This window comes from Sinocyclocheilus rhinocerous, unplaced genomic scaffold (assembly GCF_001515625.1).
Source record: "Sinocyclocheilus rhinocerous isolate Xijiao unplaced genomic scaffold, SAMN03320098_v1.1 scaffold2161, whole genome shotgun sequence".
Classification (NCBI taxonomy): Eukaryota; Metazoa; Chordata; class Actinopteri; order Cypriniformes; family Cyprinidae; genus Sinocyclocheilus; species Sinocyclocheilus rhinocerous.
The window spans coordinates 76884-94534 of NW_015648277.1; the positions used below are offsets into that span (position 1 = coordinate 76884).

The following is a 17651-nucleotide window of genomic DNA, read 5'->3' on the forward strand; positions in this document are numbered from 1 at the left end:
AAAAACAGCAAAGTAAATATGATCAATTCAATAAAACGTGAACCAAATAAATCTGGACTCAGTTTACTCAAATTCAATTTCCCTACCACTATTCCAGGTACACCAGGGGGACCATGTTGGCCTGCTCGACCCTGAGCATACAGAAACTATGTGAGTGAATGTGATCAAACGATACAGGACCACTTACATTTTGTTTACTCATAACACACAATGCTAAATATCTAGCTTATTCATGAAACAAAACATATGAATAAATCTGAGACAGAATTTAAAACTGGACATTTAATTAATAAATATTTCTCAAATTAATGTGATTCATGTGAATTTTTCCATTATTGACTTTTTCCTTAAATTGTTATTATGGTAATATAATTTTTAAATGATATATGGATTTTAGATGTATTTGCAGGTAGATGCATTTTCATTGGTGGTCTCAGGATTTTTCAGATTTTTATATGAAACAAATAGCTAATTTACTCTGGATCCTCTGAGTCCTGTTCTTCCATTATCACCAGGTTCACCCCTGCTGCCCTTTGTTTCCAAAAAAAAAAAAAGGAAGAGATGTTATTGATTTAGGTGCATATATTAGTAGGACACAGTGAAAGAGCCTTTGGGCAGCATCGATTTTTAGAGGAGCAATCACAGGTGGATTGATGTAAAATGGTGAGCTACAAGAATGCTTTTGGTGTGATCGTTCCACCTGAAAGTCATAAAGCACTCTGACCTTTTGACCCTCTTTTCCAAGTGTTCCCTGAGGACCTACTTCACCATTTATACCCTGTGGGGAAAAAAGGGTGAGAGAAAAACAAATGTATTTTGCCAAGAAATCTTATTTTGAACCTCAGTTGTTAAAGATTATGCCATATATGCATATAAAGAATATAAAGTAAGGCATGTCATAGGGAATCTTCTGTGCAACTGTATACCTGGACACCTGGAGCACCTGGCTGACCTTTGACACCAGGTAAACCGGGGAGGCCTGACTGGCCCCTTTCACCCTGTGGACCCATGATCCCTGATGCTCCTTTTGGTCCCTAAAAACATACAGTATAATCATAAATAGGCAATTTCTTGAATCCTCCAATTATGCATTTTAAAGCTTTAGAATTTTTGAATGTATTGTGTTGAATGTATTGTGTGCTGGAGATTACTTTTTTCCCCTTGGGTCCTCTGTCACCCTTCTCTCCATCTGGTCCCCTACTGCCCTGAATTTAGAGGAATTAATTATTGAGGTAATACATGATAAAGGACATACATTTACAGATATTAACTAAAATGTCAAATAAACATACGGTGAGATTTGAATCAGATATCTTACTGTGACACCTGGAAAGCCTTTTGGACCTGGATCTCCAGTTGTACCCTAAATGAATGAATGGTAATTATTGACTCCTAACTGAATTATCATCAGCAAAAAAAAAAATATATAAATAGATTTACTACTGTACAAAACCAAAAATAGATAAACTAGGCATGTTTCCAGCCTGTCAGTACACAGCAGCAACTTAAAATATTGCTGGGTAAAATTTTATGGAACTTTAAGGCCATATTGGTTGTTGAAAGTCTGCTATGTAAGTTTATAATGAATTGTATAAATGTTTCCCTTTAGATTACATTTAATATATTGACAAACAGACTCACCATGGGCCCTTCAATGCCTTGTAGCCCTCTGTTACCTGCTGGACCCTCTGGCCCCTGTCCACAAACAAAAACATCTAGGGCTTCCATTTTATAAACACATGTAATTGTACATATTCTACATGTACACAGAAAAAGTTTTAAAACTTACTATGTCACCTTTGAGACCCTGTGGACCAGCCTGACCTTGAAGACCCTGTTGAAAAAAACAATCATGACAAAGCTTACTCTTGATTGAATATCACAACAGACCCATATTTGTATGTTTTTCTACTTCATTGGGAGTAGGAGTATGTGCATTGCTAGCCTACATGATAAACTTTACCTGTGATCCTGGATCACCAGGTGGGCCTCTGTCTCCCTCGATCCCTCTAGGCCCCTAGGAGGAACAATCAGGACAGGTTTTATATTATTTCAGCTTATGAGCAATCTCTAAGAACAGACTTCATGAAGCAATGACACCAAAACAATGTTGCATACCTGAGGGCCTTTCCGCCCCACAGCGCCAACAGGTCCAGCGTCCCCCTGTAACCGCAAAAGTGTTTTGGTTTATAACCAAGTCAAGTCTTTCTTTGATAATTTACTCATCCTCTTGTCATTTCCTAACCCACATGACTTTCTTTCTTCTGTTAAACATAAGGGGAAATATTTCAAAGAATATTGGTAATGAAAACAACATTGGTTCTCATTGCCTTCCATTGTATGGGCAAGAAATACAGTGGAAATCAATGGGAACCTAAATGGTTTGGCTACAAACAGTGTTCAAAACATCTTCTTTTATGTTCCACAGTAGAGAGTCAAATGGGTTTGGAACAACAGGAGGGTGTACAAATGATAACAATTTTTATTTTTGGGTAGACTATCCCTTTAAGCAATGAAATTGACACTTGCTTACTGAATTTGTAGTAAGCAATCACTTACTTCTGAGCCATTAACACCTTGTGCACCAACCAATCCTGTAGCACCTGGTGCTCCCTGGCAAGACACAAACGCATAACTGAGCATTATTACATAATCCATAAGCAGTATCCATAAACACCAGGATAAGGGTGATTTCTCTGTTAATAAGAAGTAATCACTGTCCCCATTCAGTTTTCCCAAATGGATTATCTTTTTGGCTATAACGAATATCTACTTTATAGTTCGATATAGTTAGTTATACTTAGAAGAAACACAGTTTGAAGAACTTTATTTTTTTCAAGTTTTCACAAGTGTCACAAGCATGATTTATGACTCAAGATTTACGACTCACCACTGTCCCTGGAGGACCAGGTTTTCCATCATTTCCTGGATCCCCCTATGAAAACAACATTCTTTATACTGTCAAGATCAATGTAAAAATACACAAAAATAAATTGTCAATTAAATCAATCACCTTAGGACCAGGTGGTCCAGGAATCCCTTGAACACCTTGTAAACCAACCGGTCCCTTAAAAGAAAAGAAAACCATTCATGCATAATATTTACTACAATATAAGAAAGGATACCAACACCAGTTACTAGTAATAATGTTTAAAACTAGCAGTTCAAGAATATGAATTGATTTACTCACTGGAGGACCAGAAAAGCCAGTAAACCCAATTTCTCCTTTTGAGCCCTATTAAAAAAAATGACAGAGGCATAACCAATAATTACACTACAACTATAGAAAATAATGCTTTTTATGGTAGTGTCCCCTCCTGATTCACTAGGGGGCAGTATAGGTGTTGAATTTCTATATATAAACAGTACACACAAATGAAATGCATCATAAATACTTCAGTTGAAGGCTTTCTTTACCTTCAGGCCAGTCTGTCCTTTGTCTCCTCTGAGGCCAGGAGCACCAGGAAAACCCTGCTCATGGAGGCAGAAAACTGCTTTATACTATATTAAGTATATTATAATCCTGTATGAGGCAGTTACAGGGTCGTGCATTTCAGAATATTATGTATCCTCATACTGTACCTCATCTCCTTTCTCACCAGGGGGCGCTGTGTCACCTTTGTAACCGCGAGGACCCTTGAGCCACAACCAGAAATATACAACATATTGTTTTCTGCAATTTAAGTTCATATGTTCCACAGCTACAATTCATAGCTTTACCACAATCTATCCGAAAACATTACCATATTCACACTAGTGTCCCAACTTGAACTTTTACAACTACTAAAAAAGCTACTGCAGACATCCCATGCCCTTAGTCTCACCTGTAGGCCAGGAACCCCTGGAGATCCCGTCACCCCATCTGGACCTTTCTCTCCGTCTCTTCCTTGAGTCCCTGCTCTGCCTCGAACACCCTTTGGTCCAATGCCACCCTATTATAAAGTGTTTGCTTGTAACTAAATCCTGTAGGCACTTTGCATAAATCTGCACCAGTTTTTCAAGGTTTGGGGACAGTAAGATTTTCTTTTGAAAGAAATTCAAACTTATTCATCAAAGATGCATTAAACCGATCAAAAGTAAATACTTTTACATTGTTACAATGCTGTGCTTTTGAACTCTCTATTCATCAAATAATTTTGTAAAGGAAAAAGGAAAAGTATCGTGGTTTCCACAAAAATATTAAGCAGCACAATTGTTATGAAAATTGATAATAATAAGAAATACTGCTTGAGCACACATATAATGATTTCGATTTCTGAAGGATCGTGTGACACTGAAGACTGGAGTAATGGATGCTGAAAATTCAGCTTTGCCATCACAGGAATTAATTACATTTTAACATATTAAATAGAAAACGGTTACTTTAAATAACAATAGTACTGAATTTGCTGCATTTGTCATCAAATAAATGCAGCTTTGTTTAGTATAAGAGACTTATAAAATAAAATAAAAATATTTTAAAAATCGTATTGACCCCAAACCTTTGAACAGTAGTGTATACCTCATAGTAACATTTAACTGTTGCTGAAGATACCATTGAACTCTCATTGCTATTATGAACACACACCCACATACATACCCAGACACACACAAAAACAGAGATATTGTAATGAATAGGTACCATTTCGCCTCTTAGGCCTGGTGGTCCTGCCTGACCTGGGTCTCCAGGCAACCCCTTCAGGAATAAAACAATTAAGCACAATACTGTATATACCAAACCAAAGGCACTCAAATCTAATCTGTCTGTAACCATTTCATCATTCATCATACTACAGTAAACAGCACTAGTCAAAGATATAGTTGGAGGTCATAGTAAAATTCTTTCATACCCTGCAACACAGGTTCTCTAACAATTCAGTCTTCATTAAAAGTGTTCTGTGTGTTTGAGTGTGTACTCACAGGTAAACCAGGTCTCCCCGTCTCACCCATTGGTCCAGGGTGTCCTGTCTGTCTCTGCAGGACATCAGAGGGAAAGGGTTTAGTGAGAGACCACATGCATATACTATATTGACGTTTTGCTCATGTATTCTAATTTGAAATACTTACTGGCCATCCAGCTGCCAGCAACTGGTAAAAAGATGTTCTCTACAAAAATAAAATAAAAGAAAAACATACAAAATATGAAATATTGCCTTACCAACTAACTGAAAAAAGTTTTAAGATGAATTACAAAAATCACTAAAATTGAACCTAAAATAAATTAAAACTAAAATAGAAATAAAAATGACAAAAGCATATAACAAAGTTACTAAAACTCAAATTAAAATGAACAATGCAAATATAAAAAAATACCAATACCAAAAATTACTTATATTTATTTAAAAACATTTTTTAAATGTATTTATTTATTTTATTGTTTTGTGACTGTTTAGGCCGTCTCAATTGACTCATTTACTCCCACATGTGGCATTCACTATGTAACGAATATTAAATGAGCAAACAAACAAGTGGTTTCAGACCCAGCATATGCATGAATGCATAAATACAATTCAGACCGCATACGAGAGATGATGGGAAGCTCTGTACCTGACTGGTGTTAATAGGAAAAAAAACTGCTCAACAACAAATCCTCAATCTAAACTCTTGTAACACTTAATGCCTGTATGTTTCAATTCCTCTCTGTAAGAAACACAAACAAAAAGAGTGCTGAAAGGCATGTCTCCTGTTCAAATAGAGGAGAAGAACTGAGAGACAGTGTACGCTGTCTCTGCAGTGTGGCCTGGAAAAGCGGAGGCCTCGAACCCACATAGACACACAGTCTCTGTCACACTGATATTAAATCACCCAGTCTGCCTCCGCTTTATACAACATTTGTCTTGGCAAATGCTCAATTTGGCAACAGGGCAGAATTCGGCTCACTGCTGGTCCAGTGAAGGTGAGTTTGAGAGAAGTTCGGGAATCGGACCTCACAGTGCACTTGCCTTCCACATGTCCCACTGAAACAGAGGGATCTAAACATCTGTCAAAACCTCCTCACAACACTGCAACCATTCTACAGAGTGCAAACTGGGTAAACAGCAAAGCACCATCAGCACAAACAATGTCTGTAAGAGTTCAGTTTATAATATTTCAATGACAAATCATCCCTAATCACCACTGAATACACAGAGAATCAGTCCCATTCAGCCACATCCATCTAAACATGACATATGCTATGGGACAAATTATATAAATCAGAGATGAAACAGATAGAAAGGCTTTTTCCTAAGCCTTTTTATCATTGATCATAGTGAAAAAATCTGAGAAAAAAGGTAAAAAAATATTTAACCCCTTAATTGTCACTAACATTTTTGAACATAGACATGAATGAAAACATTTTGTAAAATGATTTTGATGTACCATTTTCATGGTAATGCAATGTCTGATTTTAAAATGGTTTTCAAAGGATGAATTTTGAGATTTTAAGTTTTCAAAAAAAAAACTATGGTAAAATATCTATTTAGGAGTCTTAGACCTTTCCAACGATATATAGTTTGTTATGATTAAATTAGGATTTAATTGTAATATAGTGAAGTAAAGTGACAGTTAAGAGGTTAAACCGTCATTTATTTAATAAAAATGACATGTAGTGAAGATTTACATAGAAAATTGGGATAATCATTTTTGCCAAAAATATGTACAATTGACTTCATTTTCCTAAACAATAGCCAAATTATACATTACACCATATGAAATCTGACCTTCCATATTGAAGCACTTAATTTCCACAATGAACTGGGCTAAAATAAAATTCACATACAGTAATGACTTTTTCATATAAATAATCAAATCAAATCTAATCAAATTACCCCTCAAGTGAAAGTACTTCAAATTGTGAAACCTGAAAAAAATATTAAAACCCAATACAAATCACAAAAACAGTCTTAAGAAAGGTACAACTCCCTCACCTACCACCCATGGCTCAATATACACACACATGACTCCTCTTTGGAGGACTAAACTCATCCATCATGTTTGAGAATTCTGCCAAATGATGATGAAAAAACAACATTTAGATATTCTCCACACACACACACACACATACACACACAACATTAAATAATGCCAAGTTGCAGCTGCACAATCATACAACAACATTTAGATATTCTCCACACACACACACACACACACGCGCGCGCACACACACACACACATACACACACACAACATTAAATAATGCCAAGTTGCAGCTGCACAATCATAATAAGCAGATATTCACAACCGTTTTGAGTTCTGAGAATCTACAAGGAGGTCAAACCTGAGGTTTTACAATTATACTTAAATATATGCTCAAAAATAGAGAGTCACAAATAGAGAGAATAAAAGGTCTGGCAGGAACATAGAAAGACCGTGTCATCCAGCAGTTTGAGAGACACAGGGCGGTGGCTCACTGCTATATATTCATGTTTGGTAGGGATGGGCAGGATGATCGACTAATTTATCTAGATAGAGAGAGAGCAGGCGGCTCCTTGTGCTTTCGTATCGCTCTCACGGTACTTTGATATCATACAACGATCGGTCTGCGCAGCGCCGCTTTATGTCAAAGGAAACGAATGAACACTCCTAATATGTGCGCGTATTTGCATCGCTTTGACTGCTCTCAGTAGAGCCCACCTTTGACAATTGACCAATCGTCGATTATGTACAATGCCTGCACGTTATTGGTCAAACTACTTTTCGATCATTACCTCCAGCAAGTATGAAATCAAGAAAACAAAGCAAAACCGGGATATTTTAGGCAATATACAAATCCTGGCCAGGTCATGTCCCGTAAAAATGGCACGTATGGCCAACCTAGGGAAGCCTAAGCTATAAGAGATTTACCAGATAGATAGACAATTCTCCAGAATATGGCGTATTAAGGCCTACCTTAAATGCAGCCCAATCCTCCTCTGTGTTCCTCCAAAGGTAGAGGACTGGGAGTCCTGGTGGACCTGGAGGTCCTGGTATGCCTCTTGGCCCATCTGCTCCTTGGTCTCCTTGAGAACCCTGGAACGACATACAGGTACAAATCAGTGTGATCCCATAATCACCGAATATTATAATGTAATGTAAATTCCTTACCTTATCACCCTTGTATCCAATATAGCCCCTTTTGCCTGCGCACCCCTGTGCAAACAACAAAAGCAATCTTAAACCGAGGGCCCTGCATATGAAGAATATTTATGGGACTTTGGCATTTATAAAAAGCATTTAACCACAGCAATGTGCAAAGCTACTGTCATCAACCATCAAACTTAGTTTATAGAGGATTGGTTTCCATGTTCAAATTTAAGCATGGAAATCAAGATACAGTAGAAGACTTTGAATCTCGAGTCAATTAATATTTACAGGTCCATGCCCTTTTTAATCTTATGTATGTTACGTAATGTGACACTCTTAGACATGCCAATTTGTAGAGTGCTGCCAAACCTCTAACCTTCTGCAAAGTGCACATTTAGCACTACAGCCTTATATTTGGGTCTCATAGTGAAAGGCTATCATTCAGAAAAGGGCAGATGTAGTAATGTTTGGTTATAGATGTGAAGCATATTCAAAGGAATGCTCGTCTAAACTCCATTAAAAGATGTAAAGATTACATAACATTCAGCTTTCGGCAATGACGTATTTCCAATGACCAAATTAAGTTTGAATACATAGTGAGATTAAGAATTAGTTCTCAGACTAGCAATTTAATGTGACTTCAATTCAGTATTCTGTTTCTTGCTCAAACAACAAACACTGTATGTTTTGCAAACTGAAAACTGGGCACGTTTTCAGTTCCAACAGAAAGGAGGAGGGGGGAAACAGCTACTGTAAATCACAAAAGACATGACATATTTTTAATTTGCACTAACATCATAGTAGCTACTTGTTTTAGTTTCAATTTTTTCTTAAGACTGAAAAGCTGAAGTTTTCCATCCTGGAATACTTGATTCTGATTGGTCAAATCGCAGCATTTAGTGGCTAGATATTTCCTACAAAATATTCCATTGGTGAAGGGTGAAACCGTTCCCCACACATATTTTGTATATGGTTAAAGTTTTTCATGCAAATTTGCCATGTTGACCAACGGAATGAACCTTGGTTTGAAAGTGACTTCTATGTGAGCGGAGCTTTGTGCATCACTAAACTATTGACAGTGGGCCATTTTTTGCTGATGAAATTTCACTAATGTGACTGTGCCTTCAGTCTGCTCCCAACTGAAAATGATGCTACTTTCACATCTATCGTTTCATACAAAAGCAACTGTGTCCCAGTCATCACAGGTAGTGCAAATGGCTTCAGTACTGATTTTAGGTTACTGGAATTTTGTTGCAATGTTCATCTTATTGCTTGGCCAATAGTTTTGTACATTCAAATGGACTATTTTTTAAAGAATATACCAGTAAAATTATAAAACTTTTACTTTAATTAATTCAAATGTACTTATTTCTATACATTATCCCTCTGAAAAGAGATTCACCACTATAATTAACTTAGTTTATGTTTTCTATGGCATGTATTGAAATGATACTATGCATATAAACTTCTAACTTTTTTCCAAGTTTTTGGATTCAGATTCCAATTTGGCATATATTATTGGAAGAAAATCATGGAAGAGAACATTATTTCATCACGATTTAATTGTGGTAACTCACTGTTCTCCCTGGTGGTCCAACAGGCCCTGGAGGTCCACTGAGGAGCCGGTATCTCCTTCCATCCATGCCTAACATAACATCACCATGTTTAAATGCAACTCCTTTCTTGCTTGAGTGCTTGTAGTCAGCTTGTCCTTTGCCTACAAGCAATTCATATCCTTTTTTTGAGTGAACACTGACCAAAGGCTTTTTATCTACTTCGAAGCCCTTTGAAGGAAGTAAGAAACCTTCTTCAATCAGCTGGTTTAACTCAGGATGGACTGTAGGCCTGACCAGATCCTTCTGACCAGCTGATGTCTTTACATTCAAAATAGAATCCAGGTCAGCAATGTCCCCAGAGGGATTGAAAGGGAGCCGCTCAAGACGGCCTCCACCCAAATCTGCTTTCAGTTTTTGAGAGGTGAAGTTCTCCTCTGATGATTTGAAGGTGGTGGACTGTATATTTTTTTTACCGGTGTCCTTATACCTGCTATGTGTGCTGACAGCGGGAGACGTGAGAAGGTCAGACTCTTCCACCACTACAAAGCCACGAACCGAATGCTTTGAAGTTCTGTTCGAATCAGACGACACGTCCCATTCACTACGAAGATCTTCATTCTTAGAAGAGACACTGGAGTTCTGGAAGAGAACAAAAATAAGAGATAGAACAAACAAGATACATTAACAAAATGCTAAGGGGATAATCCATTAAATATTTCAGAGCAAAAACATGCCATACTCATTAATCATCTGCAATCCAGTTTAACTGGGTATAATGTTGCACTCCGGGTATTTAAATCATTTTATTGGTAACCATTTCAGCACAAACTGTTTGCACCCTATTCCCTAAAGTCGGTGCTGCTTAACTGGTACACATTGTGTACATTTTTATTGATCATGGCAGCAGTTATTCATCTAATTATGGAGAAAAGCATCCAAAACATCCAGACAGGATGGAGTTGAGCACCCTTTTTGCATTTCCATTTTAAACCAAAAACAAGTGGCAGATGATCACCAAATCAGGTACAATAAAAATGAAGTGCATATTGCACAAAGCAGAAAAAACGATCAATTGCGATAAGGCAATGGCCTACACGTGATTCTGAGCTCAGAGACCCAGAGGCTCCATCCTACTGTCCTCCTCTCTTTCTCTAACAATAAGCTACAGAGAAAAAGCAGTCAGGCACTTAACACTGTAAGGCGGCTGCCTCAGATGAGAGGGACACTTGATCCTCTCAAGGGTGACACAGCTCCCCAAATAATTGTTTTACCCTCCTCAGTGCTACAGGTTACATCTTTGGCTAGAACTGTACCAAACACTGGAACAACTCCTGTGAGAGAAGCTGGAGCAGAACCAGATGCTACAAGACACAATTACACTTTGTTCAGAAGATCAGCCAGTGGGATGTTTGAGAGGAAGTGAGTAGATGCTCTGCATATTCCATGTTAAAGGTTTCAATTGCTATAGTTTCTACAATAAACACCAAAAATGCGACTCCATTTTACTCATACTCTATTGTTCAAAAGTTTGGGTTCAGAAATTAATTCAGTTTCAAAAATTAATAGAAAATCTATCCTAATTTAAAGACAACAAGTTGATCAAAAGACTGAATCCAATATTTGGTGATAATAAAGCGTAACAAGAGATTTATAAGCTATTTTTATAGGCTAGTCATTTTTGTGACTTTGTGCCATTTCGTACCAGATAAAACCATTTCAAAACAAACTTCCTGGTTAAACATTTAAGCTCACTAGTGTGATAAACATTTATTTAAAATGGACAAAATTATCCACAAATTAGTGCATAAGCTCGGATCAAAGAGGCCGAAGATCAATCAGTTTCTTAAAGAAATAGAAAAATCTACCCTAATTGAAAGAAAACATTGAATTGACAAAAAGATTGAATCCAATATTTGGTGATATAGTTTAACAATTGATAAGATATTTTTGTAGGCCGGTCATTTTTGACCAGGAACACCAAAAGTGTAACAAGGTGGGGGAAAAGTACAAAAACCATCCAAAACATTTTGGGAAGTAGTTATATACCCTGTGTGAGCAGGTAGCAGGTTTTTGTCCAGTGCGATAACATTAACTACCATTTTCAGGAAAAAGCTTCTTCTGATCAAAATGACCCGAACACAGCATAAGGGTTAAGCAAAACATTTTACAAAAATAAGTTTGCAAGGCTATAGAGACAAAGTTTAAGAGTTTTTTTTCCTGGTCGTCAAACTGCAATAAAATACACCTTTAAGCAGGTGTGAACAACAACAACATCTGTGTGAACCCCAGGGAAACTACTGTAACTTCATACATCTACTGAAATGACCCAGGGACAAGTTGTTGAACAGTCACAAAAATTACTCTGAAAAGTGAAGCTAGTTCTGGGAAAAGCTTCAGTATCGTTTGCAGATGTCACTTGTTTTTTTAAATTTGTCATGCAATTCATTTAAAACATTTACAAGTATGACTTATGAATCCAAAAGTGTCCACACACTTGCTGAGGCCACTGGCCATCTGCACTACACGGTCATTTGTGGTTTACCATCATTTATTTATATTCTATTTAACAATGACACTTCTGGTTAGATGCAGTTTCATTGGCTTTGTACTGTACTTGACAATGTCAATAAATCTGAATCAAACTGAAAGTCTATAATGCTAAAGATCTAAAACTGAAAGCGACTGAGACATCAGTATCAGATAAAGCATCTGCCAGTGAGAAGGTCATAAATACTAACTCAGTTTGGAGGTTTACAGATATAAACAAATGTTTCACGGAAAATGATGAAGCACAATGTCAGAGTTTGGAACTCAAGGCCCTGGGCAGAATATTATCAGTGTTCATCACAGCTGACCCAACAGTGAATAATGAAAGAGAGATGCCATAAATCATGGTTAAGACACAGGTATGAGGGAAATCCTTGCAGGTCATTTGTTGAGGAACCCAGCTGGGCAAATCTGACACTCCCATCAAGAAAGTCACCTGGAAAATTTTTGTGGCTCATCAGAAAGGAAATCAGGGTGCAATTGGTAAAATATGAGGGAAATCCTTGCAGGTCATTTGTTGAGGAACCCAGCTGGGCAAATCTGACACTCCCATCAAGAAAGTCACCTGGAACATTTTTGTGGCTCATCAGAAAGGAAATCAGGGTGCAATTGGTAAAGAAGAAGAACACTAGACAGTATTCAGTTTACTTGGCTACTAATGACCTCAGCACCTCAGGTCAATCAGATTATCTAGACCAAAACACTCACTTAACATGTTGTTGACCTCCAATTTTATTGGTGTCTTACGATCTTCATAACCTCCATTCAAACTGCAGTTTCCAACCCATTTACCCTTTTAGTTGATCCCTGTTCAGCAAGTGAACATGTTCATGGGAAAGTCTCCATTACTTATTAATGAACGATTAGACAAAGATCTCTAAACTCACCTTTCTGAAAGCTTAGACATGTCAGCTTATACAAGAGCTGTCTAAACTCAATACAATGTGATAATATACATTTGCACTTTTTGTCTTTAGAATACATAAGCAGATAATTCAATAAAACCAGATCATAAAACAACTTTTAATATATTTTTAAAAATCCTTTTCATGTTGTTTTACACAATTCTTGCGCAAACATCCAAACAAAATCTGACCATCTAATAACGAATAATGAATTGACGCACAGTTAAAAGGAAAGACATGTATTTGTTTCCTACCATGGCTTTCCATTTGCCCTCCACATTCATTCCAAGCAGGAGCAGATTTAGTACAAGGTAACATCCAATACAGACACAGCACACCATGATTGCTGGAGATACACACTGCACCACAGTCTCTGTATCCCTGCTAAAGATCCCAGACAGTGCAAGCTTTCTCCAAGTGCCCTCCCAGAGAGAGAACCTCCCAGACACAGGAGCTGTGCCCAGGCTTCACACACTCAAGCCAACTAAGCCTTCAAGGTAGCCATTAAGGTGAACAGCACCAAAATAAAATGTGCAACATCCACTTGAATTATGTCTGCAGAACAAAATGGGATATTAGGTAATCTTGAAGGTGACAGAGGATATACGCCACTGTTCAAAAGTCATGGGTCAGTAAGATTTTTGATATTTATTTAACTTATTTATTCATTATGAAACAAATCCCTTATTTTCACCAATGCTGCATTTATTTGATCAAAAATACAATAAAAATATTAATAATGTGAAATATGATTACAATTTATTTAAATAACTGTCTATGGTTTTAATATATTTTAATATTTAATTTATTCCTGTGATGGCAAACAGGCATGCTCAAGTCTTCTGTCACAGGCAACATTACAAATGTCTGAATCCTTGCTAAATAAAAGCATTCTTTTTTTTTTTAATTCCTTCTGACCCAACCTTTTGAACGGTAGATTATGTACTTTGTAATCTTGGCTTCAATTTAGAAAATGGCATGAAACCAATGTCTTTTAAGTTGGGAGAGCTTAAAGCTGCTGAAAGTGTTTTATCCAAGAATAAAAATTCTGTCATCATTTACTCACCACCATGTCTTTCCTTAAGACTTGCTCTCTTCCGTGGCACACAAAAGGAAATGTTTAGCAGAATGTTCATGTTGCTGTTTTCCATACAACAAAAGTCAATCGTGAGCAAAGGTACAAAAATGTCAAAAAACGCACCATAAAAGTGCTCCATATGACCCATATATTCCAATATTCCTTCTGTGACTAACAGAAAGCTAAAACACACTCCACTGCAGCTCTCAAATCTCATTTGGCCAATTCTGAATACGAAAATTGGTTATGAGACACATGAACCAATGACGTTTGGCATTACTGAAGTCAAACCTTTGACATGCTATATTATCCATGACAATGTGAACATGAATGGCATTTGAAAGCTACAGTGGTGAAGATTGCCAATGGATAAATTTCAGTTTTTCCACAAACATAGAGACTGGTTTCAAAAGACTTGGAATATGAGTCATATGGGCTGCTTTCATGAGCTTAATAGCTTGATAGATAAGAGAGACAAAGAACACTCAAGCCAACTAAGCCTTCAAGGTAGCCATTAAGGTGAACAGCACCAAAATAAAATGTGCAACATCCACTTGAATTATGTCTGCAGAACAAAATGGGATATTAGGTAATCTTGAAGGTGACAGAGGATATACGCCACTGTTCAAAAGTCATGGGTCAGTAAGATTTTTGATATTTATTTAACTTATTTATTCATTATGAAACAAATCCCTTATTTTCACCAATGCTGCATTTATTTGATCAAAAATACAATAAAAATATTAATAATGTGAAATATGATTACAATTTATTTAAATAACTGTCTATGGTTTTAATATATTTTAATATTTAATTTATTCCTGTGATGGCAAACAGGCATGCTCAAGTCTTCTGTCACAGGCAACATTACAAATGTCTGAATCCTTGCTAAATAAAAGCATTCTTTTTTTTTTTAATTCCTTCTGACCCAACCTTTTGAACGGTAGATTATGTACTTTGTAATCTTGGCTTCAATTTAGAAGCCAAGATTACAGGTCATTAAAACAGAGAGGATTAGTGGTAATGGCTGCCATAGTAACAGAGGTAACTCAAGGAGATCAATCACAGATGTTCCACAAACATAGAGACTGGTTTCAAAAGACTTGGAATATGAGTCATATGGGCTGCTTTCATGAGCTTAATAGCTTGATAGATAAGAGAGACAAAGAGGACACATGCTTGGAAACTTCATATCAGACAATATCAGTTTTACAACCAAATTAGAAGCTACTTTAGATTTTACATAAACATAAAGGTTTTCTCCATCACTGCGGAACCGTGACAAATAGAAAACACATTCAGACAACTAAAGCCTGCTGAGACTGACACACACGCACACAAAAGCAGCAGAGAAGAGACAGATTTATGAAAGCACTGGTGAACCATCAATTAGAAATGACAATTTGTTCCAGAAATAAACTTGATGAGGTTGGTTTAATTCAAAGCAAGTTTTTAAGCAGACCTCCAGCTCAAAGAATCAAAGCAGTGGGATGCTGCGTGACCATGAGGTCATTAAAACAGAGAGGATTAGTGGTAATGGCTGCCATAGTAACAGAGGTAACTCAAGGAGATCAATCACAGATGAAGACTCTCTTGCTTGACTTTCCTGTGGGACCCTGACTCTGAGGTTTTCACAATTTCACTGGCGGTGGGTGTTGGAAACCATGATTCCACATAGCCTAATTAATCAAGCAGCAGAAACCAAACCTGGATCATCTTGCATACGCACTAATTAGTCTCACATACACAAATTAGACACACACTAAGAGGATTGCATCAGAAATCATGATTGCATGAACCAAAACAGAAATGCAGTAATTGCTTTTTAAACCGGTTTTAAATCAGTGAGTGTTGCTGAAACAAAACAACGTTTGAAAGCAGAATTACATCAGCGTTTACGGTGCAATTGATTTCATGCTGTTCTGAAATGTGTTAGAACCAGTGTAGTTATTGTTCACTAAAACTATTACAAATCATCTTTAAATTAATCAAGCTGAAATAAAATAATTACAAAATATCAGATGACAAAAAATGAATTGAAGCTGTGAAAAAATGTACAGTAGTCAAGTTACTAAAATTGAAAAAAAAAAATTTAAATAAAGCTGAAATAAAATATAAAGTATTACTTGGAAAAACCTGAAAATAAGTTGATTTTTTCAACTTACGAAAATTACTAAAACTAAAACTGAAATAAGAAAACTGAAACTAAAACTATTGGAAATCATTTTTAGTAATTTAAATAAAACTGAAATTAAAAAAATGTTATATATTACATGGAAATTAGAAATTAGAAAATTTAAATAAGTTTCCATGAAATCAGTTTAAGTTTGTAATTTTAGTATTTAGTATTATTTAAGCATCATTTCAGTTTCTAATTTTTTAATTTTTCATGTAATGATTTGTATTTTGTTTCATTTAAATATTTTCAATTACTAAAAATGATTGTTAGTAGTTGAAATTTTAGTACTTATATATATATATATATATAAAATTGAAGTAAAAGTACTAAAATTACAAACTTAAACTGAAATAAAAAAATAAAACTATATAGAAATGTTTAAAAATAAATAAAATGGCAAAAGCACATAAAATTACTAAAATTAAAATGGAAACTAAAAAGATCAAATCTTATTTAAAAATAAAAGTGTTAAAATATTAATAAATGCAATAAGAAAAATAATAATAATGCTATGTGCTGCATCTTCAGTGAACTATGCACCAAGTTTTTTTCTAATCTCTCTAATGTTTCTCTCCTCAGATCTCATCATCTGCCTACATTTCCCAGAGTTCCCTGTCAGAGCAGGGGAAGCAGCAGTGGGCGGAGCCTCCCAAGCCGTTGCCGGGTCAACGACCCCTGCAGACGCTGCAGCTGTGGGATCAGTACTGCGACCCCGGAACCGGACGCTGTTACTACGTCAACACCGTTACCGAGGAGCGCTCGTGGAAACCTCCGCGCAGAGCCCGCGAGAGCCACGCCCACCAAAACAAGGTGAGCGACCAATCAGATCCCGGAACCAGCGACCATGGACCAATCAGAGACGTCCAATCACGCGTCAGTCCATTTTTTTAAAGGGGTCATATGATGTTGCTACAAAGAACATTATTTTGTGTATTTGGTGTAATGAAATGTGTTTATGCGGTTTAAAGTAAAAAAAACACATTATTTTCCACATACTGTACATTATTGTTTCTCCTCTATGCCCCGCCTTTCTGAAGCACGTTGATTTTTACAAAGCTCATCAGTCTGAAAAGCGAGGTGTGCTCTGATTGGCCAACTATCCAGTGCGCTGTGATTGGCCGAATACCTCAAGCTTGTGACGGAAATGTTACGCCCCTTACCATACTGTGATGCCGTGTCCCGGAGCGACAAGACAAACCCAATAAAACCCATTATAAACTAGTCATTTGTTGCATCCAGTGTGGACATAATTACGGATTATAATGACTTATAATGTCTTTTTACGCGTTGCGTTGCATCGCGCCTCGTAAACATAAAACCATGTCTGCATTTGTGATGGGAGAAATTACAAACAACAAGCGCTA

The 17651-nt window shown here is 36.7% G+C and overlaps 1 protein-coding gene across 1 annotated transcript in view; it reads right to left on the bottom strand.

The window, feature by feature from the left end:
* Positions 1-22: 22 nt before the first annotated feature.
* The window catches only part of LOC107709681 (collagen alpha-1(V) chain-like), a 23572-nt gene continuing 5943 nt past the window's right edge, over positions 23-17651 (bottom strand). Inside the window, exons 6-29 of the mRNA XM_016514263.1 lie at positions 9600-10217; positions 8044-8088; positions 7849-7968; positions 5047-5085; positions 4900-4953; positions 4622-4675; positions 3825-3932; positions 3583-3636; positions 3418-3471; positions 3191-3235; positions 3014-3067; positions 2891-2935; positions 2560-2613; positions 2119-2163; positions 1964-2017; positions 1790-1834; positions 1642-1695; positions 1319-1363; positions 1152-1205; positions 927-1034; positions 725-778; positions 478-531; positions 87-131; positions 23-52 (exon numbers count right to left, since the gene is read on the bottom strand). Of these exons, the coding sequence (XP_016369749.1) occupies positions 23-52; positions 87-131; positions 478-531; positions 725-778; positions 927-1034; positions 1152-1205; positions 1319-1363; positions 1642-1695; positions 1790-1834; positions 1964-2017; positions 2119-2163; positions 2560-2613; positions 2891-2935; positions 3014-3067; positions 3191-3235; positions 3418-3471; positions 3583-3636; positions 3825-3932; positions 4622-4675; positions 4900-4953; positions 5047-5085; positions 7849-7968; positions 8044-8088; positions 9600-10217 (1932 nt within the window). The remainder of the gene's footprint in view (positions 53-86; positions 132-477; positions 532-724; positions 779-926; positions 1035-1151; positions 1206-1318; positions 1364-1641; positions 1696-1789; positions 1835-1963; positions 2018-2118; positions 2164-2559; positions 2614-2890; positions 2936-3013; positions 3068-3190; positions 3236-3417; positions 3472-3582; positions 3637-3824; positions 3933-4621; positions 4676-4899; positions 4954-5046; positions 5086-7848; positions 7969-8043; positions 8089-9599; positions 10218-17651) is intronic.